This window comes from Notechis scutatus, chromosome 1 (genome assembly GCF_049901735.1).
Source record: "Notechis scutatus isolate UNSWTSFEM ecotype Mainland chromosome 1, rNotScu1.2, whole genome shotgun sequence".
NCBI classification, from domain to species: domain Eukaryota; kingdom Metazoa; phylum Chordata; class Lepidosauria; order Squamata; family Elapidae; genus Notechis; species Notechis scutatus.
Window position 1 is genome coordinate 13,251,388 of NC_142009.1, and position 27,753 is coordinate 13,279,140.

The 27,753-nt window shown below is 43.0% G+C and overlaps 1 protein-coding gene and 2 long non-coding RNA genes across 4 annotated transcripts in view; 2 read left to right on the top strand and 1 right to left on the bottom strand.

The window, feature by feature from the left end:
- Positions 1-27,753, top strand: part of LOC148132679 (uncharacterized) — a 32,411-nt gene that overhangs the window by 2,190 nt on the left and 2,468 nt on the right. For both annotated transcript variants that reach the window (XR_015747978.1, XR_015747979.1), the window contains exon 2: positions 24,705-24,920. This is a non-coding gene — a long non-coding RNA (uncharacterized LOC148132679). The remainder of the gene's footprint in view (positions 1-24,704; positions 24,921-27,753) is intronic.
- Positions 10,857-13,717, top strand: LOC113422022 (uncharacterized). Its single transcript, XR_003372234.2, has 2 exons — positions 10,857-10,971; positions 13,196-13,717. It is a non-coding gene; the product is annotated as an uncharacterized LOC113422022 (long non-coding RNA).
- The window catches only part of CCDC92B (coiled-coil domain containing 92B), a 43,770-nt gene continuing 38,669 nt past the window's right edge, over positions 22,653-27,753 (bottom strand). The window contains exon 4 of the mRNA XM_026682688.2: positions 22,653-24,838. Within this exon, the coding sequence (XP_026538473.1) occupies positions 24,084-24,838 (755 nt within the window). The 3' untranslated portion in view covers positions 22,653-24,083. The remainder of the gene's footprint in view (positions 24,839-27,753) is intronic.

Below are 27,753 nucleotides of genomic sequence, written 5' to 3' on the forward strand. Positions count from 1 at the left end.
GAAGGTGGTTGTGTTAAATGAGTTGTGCCTGGCTTTACAATTTTACAACTTTTTTTGCCATAGTTATTAAGTGAATCATTGCATTTGTTAAGTGAATCACACAGCTGTTAAGTAAATCCAGTTTCCTCTATTGACTTTACTTGTTAAAAGTCAGCTGGGAAGGTCACAACTGGGGATCTCACGACCCTGAGATGCTACAACTGTCATGAATCCATATGAGTTGCCAAAAGTTTGAATAATGTGACCGTGCGGATACTGCAATGGTTGTAAATGTGCAAACTGGTCATTAGTTACTTTTTTTCAGTGCTATTGAAAAGTACTAACTGAATGGTTGCAAGTCAAGAGCTACCTGCATATGCCATCTAAGGGAATAAATAACAAATAACTCAAGAACTATGAAATAGGTTGACAGAAAGTTATTTTCCCCCATCAGGAATAATAGAGAAGAAGCAGAACATTCCAGAAGACAAGATGATTATGGAGAGGAAGTGTCCATCCGCCATGTTGCGTTGCCTCTCTCATATTTCTTCTGTAACTGAGAAAGAAAAATATTTTGGTAATTTTTACTAAAATTGTTAAACAAGAATGAAAATATAAATACAAACTAATATAAAGTAAGAAAGAAAGAAAAGAGAGAAATTAAAGAAAGCGCTAAAAGTGTAAAAAAAGGAAAAAAAGTTGAAAAAAGGGGAAAGAAAGAAAGATGTCATAAAGAAGTAGTATTCCAATATTATTCATAGCAGTTATAACATCAAATGCACAGTAGTTTAACTTCTCTAAAGTGACTTTTATAATCTATCCCTGAAATCATAAATCACGTTCATTTTCCCCATTTTTACGCCAAAAAAGTCCATAAGAGTTTTTAGTCACTAATAAATATGGATAAACATCTCTAATTCTAGAAGTTGATTTAGACATTTCAGCAAAATCCATCAACTTCTCCCTCCCTTTTCATGTCATTTGGGAACCTCAAAGAAGAGTAAATTGATCCCTCCATCAAAAGTAGCAATGCAACCCAGTTCAAAGCCCAGCTGATCTTTGTTTACGGAGTATTTAGTCCTACTAACCAGATCCATTTGATTTGCAATGTTTTCAATGCCTCCTCTCCCGTCATGTGATTGCTTATCAATTAAATAGGGAGATTAGTCAGTAAGCTTGTCTTTTGATCTTTGGGCAGGGAGAGAGGAATCATTCAAGGCAAAGATTCTTGAACCCAGCAGTCAGTGTCTAGTAGAACCAGCGCTGCATAGGACAACCTTCTGAAAACATTACAAGAAGAGATCGGGTGGGATTCAAAAATCCCAATAACCGGTTCTCTGCCCGGTTGCTGGGTGGGCGTGGCCATGGTGGACGTGGCCTACCAGAACGTCTGTTTTTTGCCCTCCCAGAGCCTCCACGTGGACCCTGCACTTACCTGCATCCAAAACAGGCCACGTGGAGACTCCTGGGAGGGGCGGGGTGGGCAGGGCCAGCCGGTCAGTTCAACTACCGTTTTGGTGAACCAGATGTAAATTTAACATCTGGTTTGCCCGAACCGGCTGAATCCCACCCTTGAGAATAGTCCTTCTAATTATACTTCTACAATCCCATGGTTGCATGAACATTGCACAAAATCTGTGTTAACAAGGGAGTACTATAGTAATGCTGTGGGCTTGGAAAGCACAGAAAAGCCACTGGGCTTTGGAGAGTTTCAGGGAGTTGAGTCCTAAAAGAAGACATAATGGACACAGACATGGTAAAGGTAAAGGATTCACCTGCCCAGTCGTATCTGACTCTAGAGGACCATGCTCACATCTGTTTCTTAGCTGAAGGAGCCAGTGTTGTCCGAAGACTTTTGTGTGGTCATGTGGCCAGCATGACGACAGGTAGACTTCGACTTACATTAAGAGCCATGGTGGCGCAGTGGTTAGAATGCAGTATTGCAGGCTAATTCTGCCAACTGCCAGCAGTTTGATTCTCACTGGCTCAAGGTTGATTCAGCCTTCCATCCTTCCAAGGTCAGTGAAATGACCCAATTTGTTGGGGGGCAATATGCTGACTCTAAATGGCTTAGAGAGGGCTGTAAAGTACTATGAAGCCATATATGTCTAAGTGCTTTCAAAGTTACAACAACCCTGAAAAAAGTGACTTATGACTGTTTTTCACACTTACAACCATTGCAGCATTCCCCGGGTTACGTGATCAACATTTGGATGCTTAGCAACTGAGTCATATCATGGATCAACTCATAAAATATTTCTATGGTCTTTTTAGAGTTGCCAACAGAAAGGGAGGGGGGAGCAGTGGGCAGCTTGCATTCCATAAATGTTTTCAAAGATAGTAACTAGGTGACCAAAGTTGCTGCCGTGCAAAATTCTAACTGGAGGGTATTTGATGACTTGGCTATGGATGTGTCCCATTGAAGAATATGAATTATGATACACCCAGGGGGTGGGGGGAAACCAGGGTCAAGGGTAACAATGAATGATGTGTCTCAGAGTCGGCTACACCCAGGCAGTGCTGGCACGTTTACTCCTAATAAATCTTCTTTTAGTTTTGGAAGTTTGGCTCATGATTTAAATGGGGGTAACTGCTGGAACCCTGACAGCATGTCCATCACAGGGTCCTTGCAGTCATATGGCAACTGGCATGCAATTGACACATATTTATAATGTTTGCAGTGTCCTGAGGGTTACATGATCTCCTTTTTGAGGCCTTCAGACAAGCAGGAAGCCAGATTCACTAAACAACAGTGTGACTAACTTAACAGCTGCAGGGATTCACTTAACGGTAGCAGGAAAGGTTGTAAAGTGGGGTAAAGCTCACTTAACAACTGTCTCCCTTAGTGACAGAAATGTTGGGCCCAATTTTGGTTGTAAGTTGAGGTCTAACTGTATATAGTTTCTAGATGGTTGTTCTTTGGCTGAGTCTGACCTGGGCATCTAAGCCATTTAGTGTCAGTGGTAATTGAAACAGCTGAGAAGCCTAACTGGGCAAAGTAAATAAATATCTTTCCAATGTTACAGAAGCTTGACTTTCAGTCCCCTAAGGCAGGACTGAACCTTGGAAATTTTAAACTTTGCTGTCTGAGGAATTCTGGGAGTTGAAGTCCGCACATCTTAAAATTCCCAAGATTGAGAAACATTGCTCTAAGGCAGGGGTCCCCAACCCCGGTCCATGGACTGGCACCGAGCCGTAGCATGCCAGAAACCAGACTGTGCAAACAAGTGAAGAGGACTACCTGCATATGCCAAAGTGCACAGATCATTGTTACCTTCCCACCGAAGTGGCATCTATTTATCTATTTGCATTTGCATGCTTTTGAACTTCTAGGTAGGCAGGAGCTGGGGCAAGTAATGGGAGCTCACCCTATCATGCAGTTCTTGGGTCTCAAACTACCGACCTTCCGGTTGACAAGTCAATACCTTAACCCAAGGGTCTTCAAACTTGCAAGTTTAAGATTTGTGGACTTCAACTGCCGGAATTCCTGAACTAACATGACTGGAGGAGGAATTCTGGGAGTTGAAGTTCACAAATCTTAAAGCTGTCAAGTTTGAAGACCCCTGCCTTAACCACTGGGCCACCATGCCCCTATAGACGTAGACACAGAATCATAGTGCTGGAAGGGACCTCAGAGGTCATCTAGTCCACCATGAAGTAGCTCATGAAAGTAGCCTATGTTTATTTATGTGCGTTGTATTTGCATTGGTTTATTTATGAGTAGAAGCATTGTGTAGGCTTATATATGTGGGCCAGGAAACATCAGTACCTTTAGGAATGATATCCCTGCCCTTGTTGTCCTCCAGTTTACCTGCCAGGAGACACAGGTAGCTGTTGCTAATGTTGTCTAGGTCTTTTGTATGGAGATGAGAAGTGTGTCTAAAAATTGTTGGAGGAGTTAGCAGATACCAATTCTTCTCTTACCCATCTGATTCTTGGGTTGCATCTTGAACTCTGCTTGGGGGAAAGATGGAGAGGTAATGCCATGAGTGATTTATGGCCAAGGGTAGAGAAGGGATTGGGAGGAAGAATATAATGAGAAAAAGAAAGAACCTTGAGGAACAGGAGGAAAAATCACTACCAAGACAACGGTCAGATAAAAGAAACCTGAATCTGAGCCAGAACTGTAACCCAGGTAAGCATCTCAGACAAGACCTTCCCTTGTCATGAGAAGGGGGCACATTCAGACTGGCAAGATTCTGTTACCATAACTTTATAACAAACGTATTCCATGATTTTGGTTTCGTAGTCTGGTTGAGTTTAAGGCCTGATAAAGAGAAGGATTTAGTTCAAGATTTTGCAAGCCAGATGGGCTTGACCTGTAGGCCCAATGAGTGGTACACCATCTCTAGTTTAAATACAGATTTATAATTACCATTTGAACAGAAACATAGTGTGCTCTGGTATGGAGAAAATTGCAGTTTGATGGTACTTGTGATACTGTTAAAAGTTGATGGGTTATTGTGAGGCATCTCAATGTCATTCAATAAAGGCTTGTCCTTTGACAGCCCTTCCCATTCAAACTGAGTGCTACACTAGATAACTGGAACCTATGAGAGACACAAAAACTGCAGAGAAATCTACATTCAACCCTATCTATGGCGTGCTACCATGCCTCAGGATAATTTGGATGCTATTGCTTGTCCAAAATGAGAAGAATCGGACCGGAATGTCTGTAGATTGAAAGTCTTTTATTGGTAGCTTCTATCTTTTCCAATAAGCACTTGCTTAGAATGCTGTCCCAACAAATTATGCCCCTGATGGCTCACGTGATTAAAAATGCAGAGTTGGAAGTTAGCAAAGCCCATGTTTGAAACCTAAGAGCTGCATTTCAGGGTGAGCTCCCATCATTTGCTCCAGCTCCTTCCAGGGATATGAAAGGAGATCCCATAGGTGTCCCCCGGGCAAATGGTGATATTCACTGGCTAATTCTTTCAACTCGGAAGTGCCTTAAGTTATTTCTCTGACATGAAGAGGAGGGGATGTCCCTGATACAATGCATCTCACCATTAGGCAAAAGCAGAAAAAAGCAACAGATTAGGGGACTGGAGGCTAAAGTGTACTATGAACCGTTGTAGGGACTGTGCATGTCTTGTCTAACGAAGAGAAGGATTATGGGTGACATAATAGGAGTCTTCTAGTATTTGAGGGGATGTCAGAGAGAAGAGGGGGGTCAACGTATTCTCCAAAGCATCTGAGAACAAGACAAGAAGTAATACATGGAAGATCATTAAAGAGAGATCCAACCTAGAACTAAGGAGAAATCTTCTGACATTGAGAACAATCAATCAGTGGAATGGCTGATAGCTAGAATTTCTGGGTGCTCCATCACTGGAGATTTAAAAAAGAGATTGGACAACCATTTGTCTGGAATGGTATAGTCTTCTGCCTGAGCAGGGGGGTTGGGCTAGAAGACCTCCAAGGTCCTTTCCAATTCTGTTATTCTGAATTCTGTATTCTCAGGATAGGTGTTCCACCCCAGCAATTGCCCTATTGTTGGAAGGTTTCTTACACACCCAGTTTCGCTTGCTACCTTCAGGTGTGGTAGAATTGGCTGGTCCTTCCTCCATATTGATGTGAAATTCCAATGCTGACTTGTTTGGCTTTTGTTCATCTTAATTAAAACAGCAAGAAAACACAGAGGTATTTCCTGTGTGCTGAATTTTAGCTACAGTTTTGATGTTGTGGTGCCCTCAAGACAGATGTTGAGGGCAGAGGCCCAGTGTGTAATGAGGCAGAACAATAGGGAATGCATAAGCACTACAAGGGAATTTTATTAAACAAACAAATAAACTACTAATTCAACTCAGTGCAAGGTTTGTGAAATAAGGTCAAGTCGCCCTGACTCTACCCCCAATTAAGGAATTACAGTCATTAAAGGGGAGTTGTTTGCAAGTAAATTAACATTTAGTCTAAAGGGGGACCTATGTGAGAGTTTACATTTCTCTTAAGACAAAATTTAAAGTGATTTAAATGTATTTTGTGTAGTCCTGATGAGATGGTTTTGCGAAATCTGGTAGCACACAAAAGAAGATCTGTGTGAATCAGCAGTTTATCTTGTTTCCCTCAAGATGGTGTTTTGACGCAATGAAAATGAGAATAGATTCTCAAGGAATAAACTTTCTCTCCCCTTATTCCATTCCTGGGACCTCTGAAGATCAAACTTAATATTGGCATCTCAGGGTGAATGATTGACAAGAACAGACATGCCCAAAAGAGAGGTTCTTCCATATATTTCTGAAAGCAATTAATCTGACAAATGCATCCAGATAAAGTTTAGCAGCATTAGGAGGCATACTTCTCAAAACTCAGGGGATTTATGGGGATGGGTAGGCGGAAATGCTTGGGCAAATTGAAACATGATGCCAAGGACAGCTCCTCTTCACTTGTGAGGTTGGTGATCTCATCAGCAACACGCCTAAAGTAGTGTTTCTCACATAGGTAACTTCAAGACATGTGGACTTGAACTCCCAGAATTCCCCAGACAGCATGAATGTCTTAAAGTGGCCTAGGTTGAGAAACACTGCTTCAGAATATTCTGGAATATACCCTCTCTTCGAGAATTCTCTCTCAATTTTGGCAGCTTTCAGATGTATGGACTTCCACTCCCAGGATTCCTCAGCCACAGGGGGAATTCTGGGAGCTGAAGTCCATACATCTTATAGTTGCCAAGGTTGAGGATGCACCGCTCTAAGAGGTGTGGAGGACCACAGCCAAGTTCTCCTAAATCCGTTGGTTGACTTATAGCCACAGGGCCATTCCAGAAGACCCTGGTTTGTCTGGATGTACAACTGGGCAAGGTACCACAGTAAATCATACCGACTGTTGATTTAGGAAAAGCATTGAGCTTGAATGAGCTGTCTGCTATTTGTCCACCTTCTTTTTGTCTTTGTCATCGGGGTTCTTTGGCATGATCTCAGAATTCAGTGACCAATCTGCAGCTCAGTTTTGCGCAGCCGAAAACTAAAACATCTTTATGCTGGAAATAGATCAGATGATTGATGGCTAGAGCAAAACCTTCTGCCTATGTTGGGACTACCACTCCCAGAATTCCTACTTATTTACAATTCTGGATGTAACTCACCTCACAGGGTTATTGTGGTGAAAATCAGAGGAGGAACGTGTATTATGTATGTTTGCCACCTTGAGTTATTTATAAAGCAATTAAGGTGGGATTTTAAAAAATGTAATAAATAAACAAACACATCTGAAGGGCACTGGTTTAGGAAAAATTGAGCCAAGGAAAACACCCTTCCCTCTTTTGTTTCTCATAATGTTAGAATTTGGGCACTAGCCCACAAAACTGATTAGCTGACCCAGGAGACAAAATAAACATTTGTACATGGTGCATAATTTTCTAATTACAATAGGCATTGTCTTTCCAGGTTTCATTGTCGTTGCAGGAAGTAAAACAGAGGATGAGGCTTTCCCCTCATCTCTATTACCCATGAGAAAGCTCCCCATTCAGTTTATTTTTATTTATTTATTTTCATCCTGCCTTTATTATTTTTATAAATAACTCCAGTTGGTGAACATATCTAATATTCCTCCTTCCTCCTATTTTCCTTGCAACAACAACCCTGTGAGGTAGGTCGGGCTAAGACAGGGTGACTTGCCCGCCCCTCTTCCCCCGAACCTGGCTTTTATGCCTAAAGTGGGACTAGAACTCCCAGTCTCCTAGTGATTGGCCCAAAGTCATCAAGCCCTCTTTCATGCCTAAGGCAGGCCTAAATCTCATCATCTCCTGGTGATTGTCCCAAAGTTACCCAGCTGGCTTTCATGCCTAAGGCTGGACTAGAACTCATAATCTCCTGGTGATTGTCCCAAAGTTACCCAGCTGGCTTTCATGCCTAAGGCTGGACACAGTCACAGTCACCTGGATTCTAGCTTGGTGCCTTAACCGCTAGACCAAATTGGCTCCCACTGACTTAGTAACAGCAAGGGTGTCTGTAGCGCCCTCCCAAAAAGTCAAATTGGCAGTCAGAACCATGTGATTGAATGTAAAAAATGGGTGTGTGTGTGTGTGTGTGTGTGTGCGTACGTGTGTATGTTGTCTGGGTACAGTTAGTTTTGGAAAATAATAATAGTAATAACAATAATATTCATAGAATCGATAATAATCACATAATATTTGTTTATCCATATTAATATACCTTCATTGTATAGTTAATCATTCTCTTAAACTTTTGAGTTTCTAAATTCTGTTTCTGTCAACTAACCACCGATAAAACGAATCCCCTGTTAAAAAATATTCTGTTTCTTCCTTCTCCTTTATTTTGAGAGTTAATCTATCCAGTTCTGTGCATTCTAATATTTTTATTACATTTTCATCTGTAGGGATCTCTTCATTTTTGTTTGTAGATATTCTGAGTTGCTGTACAAGTAGTCCTTGACTTACAATCATTCATTTAGTAACGATTTGAAATTACAATGCCACTGAAAATAGTGGCTTTCAACCAGTCCTCGTGACTGTTGCAGCATCTCCACAGTCAAGTGATCAAAACTGGATGTTTGGCAACCAACATGTATTCACAACAATTGAAGCATCCCAGGGTCGCCATGAATTCTTTATTCTTTATTGGCCAAGTGTGATTGGACACACAAGGAATTTGTCTTGGTGCAAATGCTCTCAGTGTACATAAAAGAAAAGATACATTCATCAAGAATCATAAGGTACAACACTTAAATAATAGTCATAAGGTACAATAAGCAATCAAATCATACTAGGAAATAGTCAATACAAAATCGTAAGGATACAAGCAACAAAGTTACAGTCATACAGTCACAAGTGGGAGGCGATGGGTGATAGGAACAATGAGAAGATTAATAATAATAGAAATGCAGATTTAGTAAATAGTTGGACAGTGTTGAGGGAATTATTTGTTTAGTAGAGTGATGGCATTCAAGAAAAAACTGTTCTTGTGTCTAGTTGTTCTGGTGTGTAGTGCTCTATAGCATCATTTTGAGGATAGGAGTTGAAAGAGTTTATGTCCGGGATGTGAGGGGTCTGTAAATACAGTATTTTCACAGCCCTCTTTTTGACTCGTGCAGTATACAGGTCCTCGATTGAAGGCAGGTGGGTAGTAATTACGGTATTTTTTTTGCAGTCCTAATTATCCTCTGAAGTCTGTGTCTGTCCTGTTGGGTTGAAGAACCAAACCAGACAGTTATAGAGGTGCAGATGATAGACTCAATAATTCCTCTGTAGAACTGTATCAGCAGCTCCTTGGGTAGTTTGAGCTTTCTGAGTTGGTGCAGAAAGAACATTCTTTGTTGTACTTTGTTGTGTTGTGCATATACAGCCTTCCCATCTGGCTTCAGACAAACAGTCAATGGGCGAAGCTGGATTTGCTTAAGGACAAGGTGACTCACTAAAAAGTTTAATGATTTGCTTATCAACCATGGCAAGAAAATTGGGTGTGACTCACATAACAACTGCCTTGCTTAACAATGGAAATTCCGGTCCCAACTGAGGTCAAAGATTACCTGTATACCTCTGCATCCAGTTGTTAGAAAGGTAGACAGCAATTTTTTAAAAAAAGCCTCCACAAAGCCTTTGTTCTATTCTTTTTACAAGTCTCTTCTTCCCCATTACAACTACAATTCGTTTGCTATCACTTGCTGACACAAGGAACCAGCCTGAACTTGTAGCGTACAGTAATAAAGGTGTGTGTATATCCCCCTCGCCCGCCTTTCTTGGCAAGGGCTGTCCTGCAAATTTGGCCTGTTCTCAGAAGAAGTGACTCAGCAAAACGTCTTCTGAAATGACAATCCTGTTCAAACTTGGGGCCAATAAATTCACTGCTGAAAGAATGGAATAAGGTTGGCTATTGCGTTTATTGTAATCTAGGCTTACCCCAGCTTGCAGATCTGGTGCAGTAATCCAGCATGTTTGGAGACCAGGCAGCTGGCTAAAGGGAACTGAGCTAGCCACATTCTCCAAATGGGTGTTAATTTCACCTGTTTGAAATGCAAAATAAATGCCAGTAAAATAAATAAAAAAAAAAAATGCTGAGCTGCAAATTTGGTGAATGCACCAGTGTTTCTCTGGGGGGCGGTGAGGGGTATTACTGAAATGGAGAGGGAAGCTCATTAAAAATTACTTAATTGCTGTCAAGGGCAGTTCTAAATTTATGTGAAAAGCCTCTTCATTGGTTGTCAACGAAGTATATCCATGCAATTAGCAAGGGAGGAATTATGTGCCAGATATAGTGCGCTGTAGGTAGCTTTGTCTTCCTAATGTAATTCCTGTGCATGAGACATTCTAGGGGAGGCGTTGCATGGAGGGAATTATGGACCTGCCTCATCCAGTGATGTCTCCATCTTCTAGTGCTCTAAGCCAGGCGTCTCCAATCTTGGTAACTTTAAGACTTGTGGACTGCAACTCCGAGAATTCCACAAGTCTTAAAATTGCCAAGGTTGGAGACCCTTGCTCTAAGCCAATGTTTCTCTTGGGCACTTTAAGATGAGTTGACTTTAACTCCCAGAATTCTACAGCCAGGGTGGCTATGGAATTCTGGGAATGGAAGTCCACCTATTTTAAAGTGACCAAGGTTGAGAAACACTGCTCTACACTGTATGGTATGTAGTAAGCAAAAATCCAGTTGGTGGCATCTTGCAGGCAAAGTTTGAGCAACTGATTGTTTATATCAGTGATTCTCAACCTCAGCACACCTTGACAATCTGCGGATTTCAACTCTCAGGATTCTCCAGCCAGCATCCTTTTATCTGCCTACTGAAAATGGGACCAGGGTGGATGGGTAGATGGATGAGAACGCATTGCTATCCTTTGACATTTTGCTTTGAACTTTTGATAGTTTTATGGGTTTGGGAGCATTAAAGGCCCATGTCTCATATATGCTTTATCCAAAGGCAACTGGACTTCATTTTCCTTGAAGACGTTTCGTTTTCCATCCAAGAAGCTTCTGCAGTACAGAAAGGTGGCTGGGGAATTCTGGGAATGGAAGTCCACCCATATTAAAGTTGCTCAGGGTGAGAAACACTGTCTTAGAACAATGACTCACATTTTTAGTAAACCCTAATCCCAAAGGTGTTTTTTGGTGCAAAAATCAAAATTAAAAGGATATCTAAATGGCCCAAATCTGACCAAGCATCATACTTCTTACTTGAAACTTGGACAGATTCTGCGGTTCTTTCCTGTATTCTTGGGTGCTATCGGTGGGGAGAAATCATATATGGTATAGTGTATATAAGGGTTTCATTGTTAACCATCGATGTGGTGTCCCTCAAGGTTTGTGATGATGAAGCCTTGGGCCACATCAATCAAAAGTTGGAAATGTAGCTCTAGAAAATTCCCTATGCTGAATCAGATTGTGTCCATCCAATTCAATGTCTAGGGAGATTCTCAGTCATCCAGGTCATGGTTGTCCCAAAGGTGCTTTTTCAAAAGGCAACTGGACTTTGTTTTCCTTAAAAACATTTCATTTCTTATCCAAGAAGCTTCTTCAGTTCTGACAATGAACTATCCAAAGCACCTCTGGGACATTCAGATCAATCAAACCTGTATCACTGTTGAATTAATGATGCCATCAAATCCTGGATTTTCTGCCAACAAAACATTGGTTATGTGCATCAAGTCAGTGTTGACTCTTAGTAACCACACAGATTTTCTCTTTCAAGTCTTCCAATGGTGCACCGGTCAGCACTGTAATTGAGTCCATCTACCTTGCAACTAATTGTCCTCTTCTTCAGCTCTTTCCTTCCATTTTTTCCAGCATTAGAGTTTTCCCTAGAGAGCTAAGATGGCGTCTCAAGATGGCGCCACTGATGGTAGCCTCGGTGAAATGGTCTCTAGTTAGTATACTGAGAGTTTATACACTGGAGACAAATTCCTTGTGTGTCCGATCACACTTGGCCAATAAAGAATATTCCTACATTCCTAAGTCTTTGCATAATGTGTACAAGCTACACATTTGAATCTGGTCATTTGTGCCTCCAGTGAGAACTCTGTTTTGATTGTTTGCTTTATTGGCTACCCATAGCATTCTCAGGCATCTTGTCCGATCCCTGTCTGTTCATCCCTACCTGGATCCATCAAAAAGCTAGATCCCATAGATCAAGTGTCCCCAACCCCCTGTCCACAGCCCAGTGACAGGGCGCAGCCTGTTCGGAACCGGGCCACTGAAGTGATGGGCGAGTGTGTGTGTGTGTGTGTGCGCGCATTTGTGAAAGCACTGTGCACGACTGTGTACGAAACTATCCCCCCTTCCCCCCCGAAATGAGAAAGTTTGGAGACCGCTGCTGTCGTAAGACCCAAGAGCACCAATGAGGCTGATTTTTTTCATATGGCCCTAAGCATATTTTGCCTATTTCCCCCACCCAGAGGAGTCCTGATGAATTCCAACAGAACAAAAGCACAATACAGGATGTCCCTTGTGTAAAAACAGGGAATTTCCTCCCCTCCTCCTTCCAAGATGAGTGGTTGTGGAAGACTCACAAAAGCTCATGAAATGAGGAAGTGATAGAGCCTCTATCCTTTTCTGTCTGAGTTTATGAAAAGGAAGGTGGATTGCATAGATGAAGCTAAGGAGAACTTTCCCATTCCAGGAAGGGCTTCACAATGTGGAAACCTGTTGGAATACACATCCTGTCCTGTTTGATACTGTCATCCTCCAACAAGGAGAAAATTCCCTATCCTCAAGCCAGGACAAGATCTTGATTTTGCCCGTTTACCCAGTTTTTTTCCTTTTAGGAAGAGACATATTAGATGAAAGCGATTTCTATGTAGAGCAGGGGTGTCCAACCTTGGCAACTTTAAGCCTGGAGGACTTCAACTCCCAGAATTCTGGGAGTTGAAGTCCTCCAGGCTTAAAGTTGCCAAGTTTGGACACCCCTGATGTAGAGGTAAGATGAGGAATTACAGCAGAAAGTAGCGAACAAGAGCCGGAATAAAAACGACATTGTCTCTTTAGTTCATTTACACATAAAATTTAATTGAAATTAAGTATAGTGAGTATGATAATGCTCCAGAGAGGAATTTGGTCTTTTGAAATTTCTCACTTCCTACACATGAAAGATTGAAAATGGGTAGGAACTTTTGGAGATTTCCAGCAGCTGCACTAAAGGGTCATGTCCAGAGCCTTGTGGATTTCAATTTGTGTCCTCCTGTTGTTGTACATCATTGGTTATGTTAGCAGACACAAAGAAAGGATTCTCCCAGGGCCTGGACATAACCCTTCCCTAATTTCTCTTTTAGGTGGAACAATTCTTAAAAGACGTTAAATGCTTGACACAGATATGATGGAAGAAGAAAACAAAGCATTTTCAGGAGTGGAAACTTGCAACTAATATGAAGAACAAATACAGGTAGCCCTTGATTTATGACCATTCATTTAGTGACCGTTCAAAGTTACAACAGCATTGGGAAAAAAGTGTCTTCAATCCCACAGCCATCACAGAGTCCCTGCAGTCACATGATCAAAATTCAAAATGGCAACTGGCATGCATTTATGATGGTTGCAGTATCCTGTGGTCACGTGATGGCTGTTTATGGCCTTCCCAGCTGTCTTCTTTGACAAGCAAAGTCGACGGGGGAAGCCGGATGTGTTTAATGACTGCATGATTCACTTAACAACAGTAGTGATTTGCTTAACAACCGTGGCAATGAAAGGTCGTAAAATTGGATTGAACGACTGCCTTGCTTCGTAACAGAAATTTCTGGTCCTAATTGTGGTCATTAGTTGAGGATTACCTGTACAGCGCCGGTGGTACAATTTTAGGGCAGAGACAAAAGACACAAGGTGGGAAGCCAATGTCCTTGTAAGGTGAAGCTACAGCCCAGATCCAGCTGATATGTGCAAATCAAACATGACATTTTGGTTCAACAACAAGTTATTGCTCTGCTTCGCTTCTGTCTTCCAGAAGATACAAGATAATTTCACACAGAAACATTGGTCTTTTTTTTTTATACAAAGCATGACTGATTTCATTTGGTATGTTCCCTGATAAATGTAAATACAGAATAAGGATATGCATGTGTATGTCGTGTTTTGTGCACACACACACACACAGACACGTCTATGTAAATAATTACATATATTCTACCATCTATTTATACTTATTTCATAGGGAACTTATGACAGAAAGTGGCGGGAAAAAATCATTGTAAAAATATCTTGTATGCACTGTGGAATACACAAATAAGTCCATATGACACCCATCCACAGCTATGAGATATTCTGCATTTCATCAGGTGTGTTTATGTGTTATTCCTTCAGATGCAGGGACCTCTTGAATTAAAAATGTGGAAACAGTGAGCATGTATTGAATTTTGAGAAATGTATGTATGTATGTATGTATGTATGTATGTATGTATGTATTCAGCTTTGTTTGGGTATTTTCCCACGTCATTATAGTTGTGCTTTTAAAGTTGTAGCAACGTTTCGGCAGAATCTCATCTGCCATCATCAGGCTTCTGTATTGTGTTCGTCTGTGATACAGAATACACAATACAGAAGCCTGATGATGGCAAATGAGATTCTGCTGAAACATTGCTACAACTTTAAAAGCACAACTATAATGACGTGGGAAAATACCCGAACAAAGCTGCATACCATACATGTAAGTACCCGCGAAAACTTAAGAAAACAAACCTAATACCATATACATACATACATATACATATACATATACATATACATATACATATACATACATACATACATACATACATACATACATACATACATACATACATACATATATATATATATATATATATATATATATATATATATATATATATATAAAAATCTCAATAAAAACTACATTGCTTGAAACACATTTCATTTAAACTCATTGCTCTGGAATGAACCAAGACATCTTGCATGGTCTCTGGTTGCTGGTTTTAACATGGAGCGTCATGCGGGCCAAAGCGGTGCCATTCTGAGCTCGGCTGTGGCCATGCAATTGGAAAAACCATCACTGGGCATGCGCACCAACCCTGCCCCCGCCCCGCCAAAGTGTCAGCCACACTTTGAACTACGAGGGCTTTGGGATTGCATCAAGACCTCTGCTTACGGGGTGTTTAAGGAATTGGATAGCAAGCAAATGGATAGGCAGGCGCGTAAGAAAATCTCTATTGCCTAATAGTATTATTGTTATGCAATAATTCAAGACTTCCATAGTATTCCTTTTCTTGACCAATGATTAAAAGCCGGTGGAGGGAATCCAGGGCTGTGAGCCATATGCATTTCCAACATCTTTCCAGTGCTTCTCCTGAACCCTACCCTTCCCCGGTCTGCAATATCAAAATGGGAAAGTAAAATGCCCACATTTAGCAACATGGGTTTTTGCAGTTCCTCCAATACATTATTAAAAGGCAAACGAGGTATAGGAAGCCTTTGACAAGCTTGAGAAATTTATTTTCATTTTGGAGGTATTATTATTATGATCGGCGTTAGGTGCGATAACAGAAGGTTGTAGAAAGATATTGCCTAAATCTGGAACCTCTTAAAATGGCCCACATGTAAACAACAACAGTAATTGTTACTAGATGTGACTTTTATGATTCCCAAGTCTCAGGGTGAGTTTGAATCCTAAAGCAGAAAATTAGACAATATTGACCCATGATTGGTGAAATTGGAAATAAGAAAAACTCGTCTGCCTCGTTCAGGTTCTTAGGAAGGTCTTGATAGGTAGATAAAAGTGCCAAATCCAGTCTAAAGATCTGGTTGACTGTGTGATGAGCCATAATAATAATATATTTTACTATACATTATGGCAGAAACTGGTTATGGTGGTCCCAGTGGTTATTTGGTACACTGGGGCCACACCCAAAAAACCTTGGGTGGTGCTTAGAAAATCTGTGTGCTTGATAAACATTTGATAAATAAATAAATAAAATAAAATTTCCTTCTATTAACTAAAAAAGGCCATGCTGTTTTGATCCATGTACATAACTATATGATCTATTACAGGTAGTCCTTTACTTACAACAGTTCATTCAAAGTTACAATGGCACTGAAAAAAAGAGACTTATGATCATTTTTCACACTTACGACCATTTCAGTAACCCTGTCGTTATATGAACAAAATTCGGAGGCTTGGCAACTGACTCATCATATTTATGACAGCTGCAGTGTCCATGTGATCACCTCTTGTGACCTTCTGACAAGCAAAGTCAATGGGGAAGCCAGATTCACTTAACAACCGTGTGACTAACTTAACAGCTGCAGCAATTCACTTAACAACTGTGGCAGAAAAGGTCATAAAATGTGGCAAAATTAGCAAATGTTTCACTTAGCGACAAAAAAAATTGGGGTTCAGTTGTGGTCGTAAGTCAAGGACTACCTGTATGAGATTCTTAGTTCTTGGGAAGAATTCGAAGTGTATGAAGACCAACCCCAGCTAAACAACTGGCAGTCGTGATTTTGCATCTTGTGTACATACATGACCCCAAACAAGCAGATGAACTAGAAAGAAGTGGGATATTTTAACTGTCTCCTACACTGCTGTTAGAAAAAGGATGTGATGATTTAAAGAGGAGAAGGCAGAGGTTGTATTCAACAGGTTCTGACCAGTTCTGGAGAACTGGTAGCAGAAATTTTGAGTAGTTTGGAGAACTACTCTTGAGTAGTTTACCACCTCTGACTGGCCCCGCCCCCATCTATTCTCTGCCTCCCGAGTCCCAGCTGATTGGCTGGGTTTTCTTTTGTTGCCCTGCACAGGAGAATGGAGCTGGAAAGCAGGTTAGTGGGGTGGGGAGGGAATGGCGATTTTACAGTATCCTTCCCCTGCCACACCTACCAAGCCACGTCCATCAAGCCACACCCACAGAACCAATAGTAAAAAGAAGTTTTGAATCCCAACACTGGTAGAAGGAAAACAGAATCAAAGTAGAGTTATGATGACATTTGCTTCAAGGAGAAGCACTTGGAAGGTGGCTTCCAAGCAGAAGACATGGCCCTGTTGTCTTCTGTAGTGGTATTGTCTCTGCTAAACTGGTATTTTTCCCAAGTTGATAGAATAGAATAGAATAGAATAGAATAGAATAGAATAGAATAGAATAGAATAATTTCTTTATTGGTCAAGTGTGATTGGACACACAAGGAATTTGTCTCTGGTGCATAAACTCTCAATCAATTTGCCTGACGAGTCACTGTAAACTATTTATTTTTAATTTGCTTTAAAACTGGAAACTGGGGGTGGTTGTGATTTATGGCTGTGCGCTCAGGTGAGTACAGAAAAATAATCCTGTTTTGTCCACATCTAGTATGTCGGAATAAAAACTCAGCTACACTGTTCTAACATTTTATATTTTTCTAGATAGGGGCATTTGCTTAATTGGGTCCATTTTACATTGGTGGCAATTATGTCCATTCAAGATCCAGGTATTTGCATGACCAGATTGAATTTGCTGTCAGAAGTTGCATTTCTATCAGGATTTGTGATTCAACAAATATTAAAAATAGTCCTTGACTTACAAACCATTTGTTTAGTGACCATTTGAAGTTACAAGGGCACTATAAAATAATGAGTTATGACCTGTCCTCGTATTTATGACCATCACAGCATGCCGATGGTCACGTGGTCATAATTCAGGCACTTGGCAAAGGCAGGTATTTGTGACAGTTGCAGTGTCCAGGGGCTACATGTGTTCACCATCTGCAACCAAACTCAATGGAGGAACCCGGGTTCACTTAATGACTGCTTGATTCACTTAATGACTACAGTGATTCGCATTAATAATTCTGGTCCCAATTCTAGTCGTAAGTTGAGGACTACCTGTTATTCTATACAGTATCTGCCTCCACAGCACTTCACAGAAATATCCCCGTAAACAACTCAATTGAATGCAAACTGCGATAACATCTTTCCGAAGATCCCCACGTAGAGACCTCATATATGATCCCTCCAATCCTTACATTCTTTCATTTTCAAAAATCTGGATTCCTGAAAAATGTTTTTGGCATTTGTATTTACCTACGTTTTCTTTTCCATCTCCAGAGAACAAACTCTGGTATCTCCTTGACTTAACTCAGGGGTGTCAAGCTCGATTTCATTGAGGGCCGCATCAGGGTTGTTTTGACCTCGGAGGACTGGGGTAGGTGGGTGGTTGGGGGCCAAGGTGGGCATGGCACAGGACTCGTGTCTGGGGCTCCTGTGGTGGCCAACTGCTAAGGCAGGATTTCCTGAGACCCTCCCTCACATTATAATCTCCCTTGCTTGGTTGCTTGGTTGCTTGGTTGCTTGGTTCCTTCCTTCCTTCCTTCCTTCCTTCCTTCCTTCCTTCCTTCCTTCCTTCCTTCCTTCCTCCCTTCCTTCCTTCCTTCTTTCCTTTTCTTCTTTTTCATTTCCTCTTCATTCTCTTTTCTTCTTCCTTCCCCCCATTTCCTTATTTTTCCTTCCTTGCTCTCTTCCCATCTTCCCTTCTTTTTCTTTCCTCTTTCCCTTTCTCCTTTCCTGTCCCTTCTTGCATACTCAAATTTAGTTTGTTTTGATAGCCCTCTGCCAATGAAAACGGAGCCCGGGGGGGCACACGTGGCACCCTGCGTCCCATTTTCAGCCTCAGTGGCCTCCTGCAGCCCTCTGCCAGCGAAAACGGAGCCCGGGGAGCTGTGTACAGCCCCCACCACCACACACACCCTGTTTTTGCTGGCAGAGGCATAGCAGGCCAGTCCTTTGCTGTTTCCAGGTTGGCCCTCCAGCAGCTGGCTGGAGAATTCTGGGAGTTGAAGTCCACAAGTCTTAAAGTTGCCAAGGTTGGAGACCTCTGATTTAGAGGGCTTTTCAGAATCACCATTAAAGTCCTTAAAGTGAAACACAGACCTTCTAAGCATGATGTTAAAACCTGGAGAAGCATATATAGACTTCCCTCCCTCCCCTTGGCTGCAAAAAATATGTTAAATTCTCATTATTGCTTTTAGAAGTAGCCTGCCACCTAGAGTTTCTTGAATGAAGGTAGGAAAGAAATTACAGTACATTACAGGAGTAGAATAACAGAGTTAGAAGACCTGGAGATCTTACAGTCCAACTCCTTGCTCAAACAGGGGACCCTATACCATTCCAGACAGCTGGTCAGTTTCTTCTTAAAAACCTCCAGTGATAAAGCAACCACAACTTCTGAAGGCAAGTCATTCCACTGGTTGTCCTCATAGGAAATTTCTCCTTAGTTCTAGGTTGCTTCTCTCCTTAATTATTTTCCATCCATTGTTTCTTGTCTTGTCTTCTGAGGCTTTGGTAAATAGTTTGCCCCTTTCATCTTTATGCAGGCCCTTCAAATATCGAAAAACTGCTATCGTAGCACCCCAGTCCTTCTTTTCGCTAGACTAAAGGTAAAGGTTCCCCTCTCACATACGTGCCGGTCGTTTCCGGCTTTAGGGGGCAGTGCTCATCTCCGTTATAAAGCCGAAGAGCCAGCGCTGTCCGAAGACGTCTCCATTGTCATGTGAGCGGCATGACTAAACGTGAAGGTTCATGGAACGTTGTCATTGAGGGCCACAGCAGGGTTGCGTTTGACCTTGGGAGGCCAGGGTGGGCGTGGCCAGGGTGGGCGTGGCCAGCTCGGCATCACTCGTGACGGGGGTGCCTGTGGTCGCTCGAGCACTCTGTAAGAGAAAATGGGCTCCCAAGCTCTGTTTTCGGCTGCAATGGCCTCCTGCAACCCTCTGCCAGTGAAAATGGAGCTCGGGAGGACCACACATCTGCCCTCCCGAGCTCCATTTTCACTGGCAGAGTTACTGAGGGCTGGTTCTTTGCTGTTTCCAGGGCAGCTCCGTGGGCCAGATGTAAGCACCCACAGGCTGGATCCAGCCCCTGGGCCTTGAATTTGACACCCCTGCTGTAGGGGAAGGGAATGTGAATGGGGTATACTGGAACAGGACACAGCTGATTGGCTGGCGGGGATCCTCAACAGGAGTGCTCTACACCAGGGGTCCCCAACCTCTGGACTGCAGCCCACTACCAGGCCATGGCTGATTCACAACCGGGCCGCAGGCCGGTACATACGCATATGCAGGGGTGGGATTGTACTAGTTCGCACCTATTCACTAGAACCGGTTGTTAACATTCTAAACAGTTTGGAGAACTGGTTATTAGAAAAAATTACAAGCCTAATCCTGTAAGGAAGGCAGGAAGAAAACATTCTGGTGTTGCTTACAGAAACTGCCTCTCCGTTAACCCTTATTACATTCTTGGCAGGACTAGACTTCCTGTCTCTGGAACTTCTCTGGAGCTTTTCCCCCCTCCTTTGCTGGTACTTTGCTTGTGTGGAGTGACCATTCAAAGTTACAATGGCACTGACAAAAGTGACTTATGACCACTTTTCACACTTACGACTGTTGCAGCATCCCCACAGTCATGAGAGGCCAGGCGAGGAGATGCGTGCCTCAATGTGAGTGATATTGAGTTGGCCATGCCCAGCCAATAACATGACCACCAAGCCATGTCCACCCAGTCACATGACCACCAAGCCATGCCCACCACCTAAGCCACACCCACAGAATCGGTTGTTAAAAAATTTGAATCCCACCCCTGCGCATATGTCATGCAAGTGATGGGCCGCCCACATGCCTGCATGCAGCTTGACTTGTGCGAGTGACGGGCTGTCATGCATGCACATGTGCACACACCTCCACTTGCAATCAAGCTGCATGTGCATGCGTGTGTAGGCCGGCTTGCCACTCACAGTTCCATTCTCCCATCCTTCCACCACCACCCCCGCCCAGACAGGCCACCAAGTTGCAAAGGTTGAGGACTGCTTCTTGGCACAGGCGTTCCTCAACCATGACCACTTTAAGATGAGTGGACTTCAACTCCCAGAATTCCCCAGCCAACCGCCAGAGTTGAAGTCCGCTCATCTTAAAGTGGCCATGGTTGAGAAACAGCGCCCTACACTTTTGTACACATTTTTGTTGCAGAATCAACTCATGTTTCAGTGATTTCCTTCCTTCCTTCAATCATATTTTCTAGTTTTCTCTCCTCCCCACCCCACATTAGGAGCAGCTATAAAGACAGGCTAAGAGCACTTGGGATTACAACCTCAAATCGTACCAGTTTGGAAGAAGACAAAGGAAATGCACCCAATGATTCTATTCTTACAGTATAGATATATTTCTAGACTTTCTTGACAGGTTCAGAGTCCCCTTGAACCACGAGATGGGCAGCAAATAAATTTGATCATAATAATGATGATAAGATCCTAAAACATCAACATCTGGCTATTCCAGGCCTTTGGGAAGGACTTGATAGTTGAATAAAAATGTCAAATCCTGGCTGAACATCTGGCATCTAATATTAATAATATTAATAATATTAATAATAATGACCGGTTGCTCCTTCATCCTTATTAATAAAGATTGACAGCATATCCTTCTGTCCATCTTGATTGTCATTCAGACATTTAAAAAAACAACAACCTCAAACCCTAAAAGTGATCCATTTATAGATTTGGAGAACCAAATCTATTCCTCCTGGAACTCTGTGCAACAGAGTAAGACACCTGCCCATTGCCAAGGACAAAGCTCATCGCTTCTTCTACATTCACTTTTCCCCAAATTCTGTGCAATTTCACTAGTTACCACTTCTCTGCATACAGGTAGCCCTTGACTTAGAACCATTCATTTGGCGACCATTCAAAGTTACCATGGCACTGAAAAGAGTGAATGACCACCGGTCCTCAACGTACGACTTTCGTAGTATCCCCAACAGTTGGGTGATCAAAGTTTGGGAGGTTAGCAACAGGCACATATTTACGTTGGTTGCAGAGATCTGGGATCACAGGATGGCCATTTGCAACTTTCCTGGCGGGCTTCGGAAGAGCAAAGTCAATGGGGGAAGCCAGATTCACTTAACGACAGCATGATTCCCTTAATAACTACTGTGGTTTGCTTAACAACCGTGACATTAAAAAAAAAGGATCATAAAATCTAGTGCCACTTAGTAACAATCATCTTGCTTGGCAATGGAAATTCTGGTCCCAACTGCGGTCGTAAGATGAGGACTACCCGTAAGCTTATATACATACATATCAACAATCCTCCAACCAAAATTCCAGCCAAATTTCCAATCATTCAGATTGGTGCCGTTGAGATAACTGCTCCCCCGATGCTTTGCAAAGAGTTGGAAAAGATAGATATGACTCAGAAGATATCAACACTCAGGGATGGCAAGGGAAACAAGATTTTCGACCTCCAAGCTAGAAAAATGCTCAGGATCTGCTCATTTAAAACCCTGTCATTATTTTTGGTTTTGTTTTTTGTTTTTTTAAACCACAACAAAGATTCAGATCCATCCTTGGAAGACCGGTGATGAAATTTTCTAAGGAGAATAGGAATGATGAATGGGAGGACTGGGAAGGCAGTTCCCAATGCTCAGATTCCCTATGTTTTTTTAACTGAAGCCTCCCTTAGAATACAGGCAGTTCTCTACTTACAATAATTCACTTAGTGGCCGTTTAAAGATACAACGGCACTGAAAAAAAAGTGATTTATGACCGCTTTTTCACACTTACAACTCTCGCAGCGTCCCCGTTTTGATTGTATGATCAAAACTGGCAACGGGTTCCTATTTATGAGAGCTGCAATGTCCCGGAGTCATGTGATTCCATTTTGAGACTTTCTGACAAGGAAAGTCAATGGGGAAGCCAGATTCACTTTGTCAGAAATGGTGCAGGGTCTCCCACTTGGGCGGGAGTTTGGACTAGATGAACTTATAAGGTCCTTTCCAACTCTGATTATCTATTATCTGTTAAAACACTTAATAACCGTGTTCCTAACATAACAATGGCAGCGATTCACTTAACAACTGTGGGAAGAAAAAAGCCAGATGCTTGGCAACTGATTCAAATTTATAGCGGTTGCTGTGTCCATCTTTTGCGGCCTTCTGACAAACAGAATCAATGGGGAAGCCAGATTCACTTAAACAACCATGTACTAACTTACCAACTGCAGTGATTCACCTAACAGTTATGGCCTATGGAAGACTGTAAAATGGGGCAAAACTCACTTCGCACATGTCTCGCCAAACAACAGAAATTTTGCGCTCCATTTTGGTTGTAAGTTGAGGACTACCTGTATTTTGCTACAAATTAGGGACGCACAATAGTTTTTTTGTCCGAGGGCTGCCCTTCATTTTTTGAATGTGTCTGCACTGTAAAAAAAAAAAAGGGGGGGGGGGGAATTAAAAAAACTGGGTGTTGGGAGAGGCAATTCCCCAAAGTAAAGTCAATTTAGTTAAATTTATATTCACCTTTAACTAATTTTAATTTACGGTGTTACATACAATTTGTACGATTTCTCTCCATGGCTTTAATTATTTCCCATTTCAAGCACTGTAAAAAAAAAATCACAATCTGGTGGCAGGTTTTGAGCATCTCAAGCCAGTGACATCGAAGGTTTTCACAACTATGGTTAACCCTAGGCCTGAGATCGTACGTACATCCCTGCTTGGCTCAAAACGCAGACTCCAAAATACCCGATCCTTTCTTTCTTTCTATTTATTTGCTGCCCAGAATGGTTTCATTATGAGATGGGCTGCAAATAAATTCAATCAATCAATATTCTAGAAAAGCGATCCTGTCCCCACTCACATTCACCCTTCCTGGTCATCTTCTCCAGCAATGGATGGCATTGTAAGCAAATTGAACCAAACCACAGCCAACAGAGAGTGGTAAACCAGACCCGTTCAGCTTAGGGGAAACCTGACACTGACTTTTCGTTCTTTTTTTTTGATGAAAGACAGATTCCCCAAATGCCAAGGGCAAAGCTTCCATCAGAGTTTAAAATAAAATGAAAATGAAAACCACAACCAGCAAGCAAGGCACAAAAACTTGAAGTTCCTTTTTCGGAACCCTTTTCGCCAAATTATGGAGCAAGGTTGCTTATCGTAACTACAGCCAATAACTCCAGGGCCCTCCTGGTATCGGGTCAGTCCACTCCTACTGAGGCCACTCCCAGGGGGATGCGCAGCTATAGCACGTCGGTAGTTGAAGCAAGGTTAACAGTCCAAGATGATGGCATCTCAATGGCTTTAGGAGGGGAGCATTTCCTGCCCCCGTGTCTCTTGACAGACGGATGTGCTCAAGACTAGTCGGCTCCTATGGACAAACTACTTCAAAAGGGTGCCCTAACTTTCTCGCCAGTCCTTCAGTCTTTGGCGGGGTGAGCGCTGGTGCTCTTTTGCTTCTGCGGTTCCCCTTTGGAAGATGGCAGCCGACGGGGACCCAATGTCCTGACGTTACTCGCAGCTCCCGCGGATTCTTCGGCGAGCTGCTGAAAAGGCTTTTTCCAACTGCCCTTCCGGTTGCCTTGCTCGGGGCCTTCCTTGGAGGATAAATCCGACATGCTGTGCTCTGTCTTCTGACGGCGGGATGGAGGCCGGGGTCGTGTGGTGTACAAAAAAAGAGCCGGGTCGGGCATGGGTTCGAGGTCTTCCAAACTGCTGAGCCGCTCGCGAGCCACAATGTCCTTGAAGGCCCCTTTGCAATGGAAAGCGCTGCTGGCCTGCCGACGGGTGTGAGATTTCTGAGTCCTCTTTTTGGGCCTAGTCTCAGTGCTGGGTTGGGGGACGGAGGGTTTCTCTGGGGGTCTCTCAGGCAGGGCCGTGCTTTTCTGCCGGGTACCGTGAAGTTTCTGTTTGGTTGAATGAAGCTGGAAGGAGAGGTAAGCGGCCGCCTCTGTCTGTTTCTGCAGCTCCGTGTTAAGGACGGTTACTCGGTGGCTTCTCCTCTTGAGCTCTTCCAAGAACTTCCTTTCTTTGTTCCTCAGGTTGGATCGGAGGGCGGCCACCAAGCTCTCTTTATGCCTCAGCTCCTTGTGCAATTCCAAATTGCCCTTCTCTTTCTCTTTCAATTGGGCTTCCATGATTTTGCACTTTTCTTCCAGTTCCTGGTCTATTACGTCTAATGCAAGCGAGAAACGAAAGACAAAAGAACAGATGTGAGTTCAAAATTCACCATGAAAGTTCACCAAATAGGGTCTCAGGTAAGGATTGACAACCGCTAAAACTGAATACAAATAGGTAAAGGTAAAGGTTCCCCTCACACATGCATGCTAGTCGTTTCTGGCTCTAGGGGGCGGTGCTCATCTCCATCACAAAGCCAAAGAGACAGCGCTGTCTGAAGACGTCTCCATGGTCATGTGGCCGGCATGACTAAATGCCGAAGGCGCACAGAACGCTGTTACCTTCCCACCAAAGTGGTCCCTATTTTTCTATTTGCATTTTTACATGCTTTTAAACTGCTAAGTTGGCAGAAGCTGAATTCTGGGAGTTGAAGTCCCCAAGTCTTACAGTTGCCAAGGTTGGGGACCCCTGTGTTAAGAAACCACAGATCTGTTAATAGTGGAAGATAAAAACTTTTCCCAAGGGAAGGCTCCTCCAGTGAGTAAGCCATTTCTAAATATGTCAGCAAAACAATAAATATGCTGATTCATCCTTGGTTCCCCTTTCTCTTTAAGCCTAACAGGCCCAATTCCATTTAGGAACTTAACACAATGCTGAGTGATTCTGTCATCTTATATCCAGGATACCATAACAAAATAACAGAGTTGGAAGGGACCTTGGAGGTCTTCTAGTCTAAACCCCTGCTCAAGCAGGAAACCCTAAAACATATCAGACAAATGCTTGTCCAATCTCTTCTTAAAAACACCCAGGGTTGAAGCACCACAACTTCTGGAGGCAAGCTATTCCACTGATTAATTGTTCTTACTGTCGGGAAATTTCTCCTTAGTTCTAAGTTGCTTTTCTCCTTGATTAGTTCCACCCATTGCTTCTTGTCCTGCCTTCAGGTGCTTTGGAGAATAGGTTGATTCCCTCTTCTTTGTGGCAGCCCCCCTCAAATATTGGAATACTGCTATCACGTCACCCTTAGTCTTTCTTTTCATTAAACCAGACATACTCAATCTTTGTTATGTTTTAGCCTCCAGTCGCCTAGCTATCTTTGCTGTGCTTCTCTGCACTTTCTAGCGTCTCAATGTCTTTTGGATATAGTGGCGATCAAAACTGGATGCAGTGTTTCAAATGTGGCCTAACCCAGGCATTATAAAGTGGTACCAACACTTCATGTGATCTTGAGTCTATCCACTCATAGATTCTATCCACATATCTGCACACATTCTGGAGAGAGAGAAATGCCCTGAGGAGGGGATCCAGCAGAAGTTTGAAAACTTGGAAAATTAATCTTCTGGTCCCGGTTACCAATCCAGATTAGATTATCCTGGGATTATCCTGGGATAATCTAACAGAGACATTATCCTGGGACACGTACATTTGCGTTCATTTGATTCTATCCCTCTGTGGAAGCAGCAAAGGTGGTATTCAGCCAGTTCTGACCAGTTCTGGAGAACCGGTAGCAGAAATTTTGAGTAGTTCAGAAAACTGATAAATACCTCCTCTGACTGGCCCTGCCAACCCCATCTATTCTCTGCCTCCTGAGTCCCAGCTGATTGGCTGGGTCTTCTTTTGTTGCCCTGCACAGGAGAACGGAGCTGGAAAGCAGGTTAGTGGGGTGGGGAGAGAACGGAGATTTTACAGTATCTTTCCCCTGCCACGCCCACCAAGCCACACCTACAGAACCAGTAGTAAAAAAATTTGAATACCACCACTGGGAAGCAGCCTACGACTGCCTTGGCTTTTTTGGCAGCTGCAACACACTGCTTGGCTCCCATTTAAGTGGTTGTCCACTAGAACTCCAAGACCCTTCCCACAGTTACTACTATTGAGCCAGGTCCAGAAGCTTGAAGAATAGAGTCTCAAGGATCAGAAATCTGAGATGGCAATCTAAAGTCCAATTTCTACCACTTCTGGAAGTCAGCAACCTAAAACTAAGGAAAGATTTCTTAAGGGTGAGAACAATTAACCCAGTGGAACAGCTTGCCTTCGGAAATTGAGGTGGTCTATCACTGGAGGCTTTTAAGAAGAGACTGGACAGCCACTTGTCTGGAATGCTACAGGGCAGTGTTGGCGAACCTTTTTGGCACCTAGTCCTGAAACAGAAGCGTGCCACGTAAACCGGAAGAGCAGCTCCCCAGCATGCGTGCAGGAGCACTGGAAACTGGAAAAGCAGCTCCCCGGCATGCGCAGTTTGTGGCACGTACATGCACGATGGCTACCTGGTCTTCTCGTTTCTGGCGCGCATGAGCACGTGAAGACCAGCTGGCCGGCATGCATCTACATGCCAGAAACCAGAAGCTCATCTTCCCAGTGTGTACATGTGCACCAGGGAGCTGTTTTTCCAGTTTCCGGCGCTCCCACATGTGCAAAGACCAGTGGAACCCGGAAAAGCAATGGGCGATGGCTGGCACGCCCGGAGAGATGGCTCTGCATGCCACTTCTGGCATGCGTGCCATAGATTTGCCATCACGGGTATAGGGTGTCCTGCTTGAACAGGGGTTTGGACTTGAAGACCTGTAAGGTCCCTTTCAGCTCTGTTGTAATGTTCTGTTCTGACCCAAGAGATGCTAAAAAGTACAGCTGAAGATGGGAAGGCGGTACCAGCTGAATATGTTTTGATGAGCCAGGCGTGTTCTCCCAGGCATGACCAGAGGCAGCTTCCTTGGGATGCTGCCATTTTCTCTCGCTAAGGCTGCCTTCCATCAACATTCCATTCCCCTTACAGTCAGGCATCTGATGCTCTCTGCACCCCCTTTGCTGTATGAACAGCCTCACCTTTTGCCCCGAGGCTGAGAGTGAAAACTTGCACGCCCGAATAAAACCACGGCTTTGTGTGCAGTGGAAAACCCAAGACCCCGTCGTTCAGATCTCCCCAGGGTTCCAAATCTCATTAGCTTTGATCTCTCCTTTGATTTCTAGTTCTTA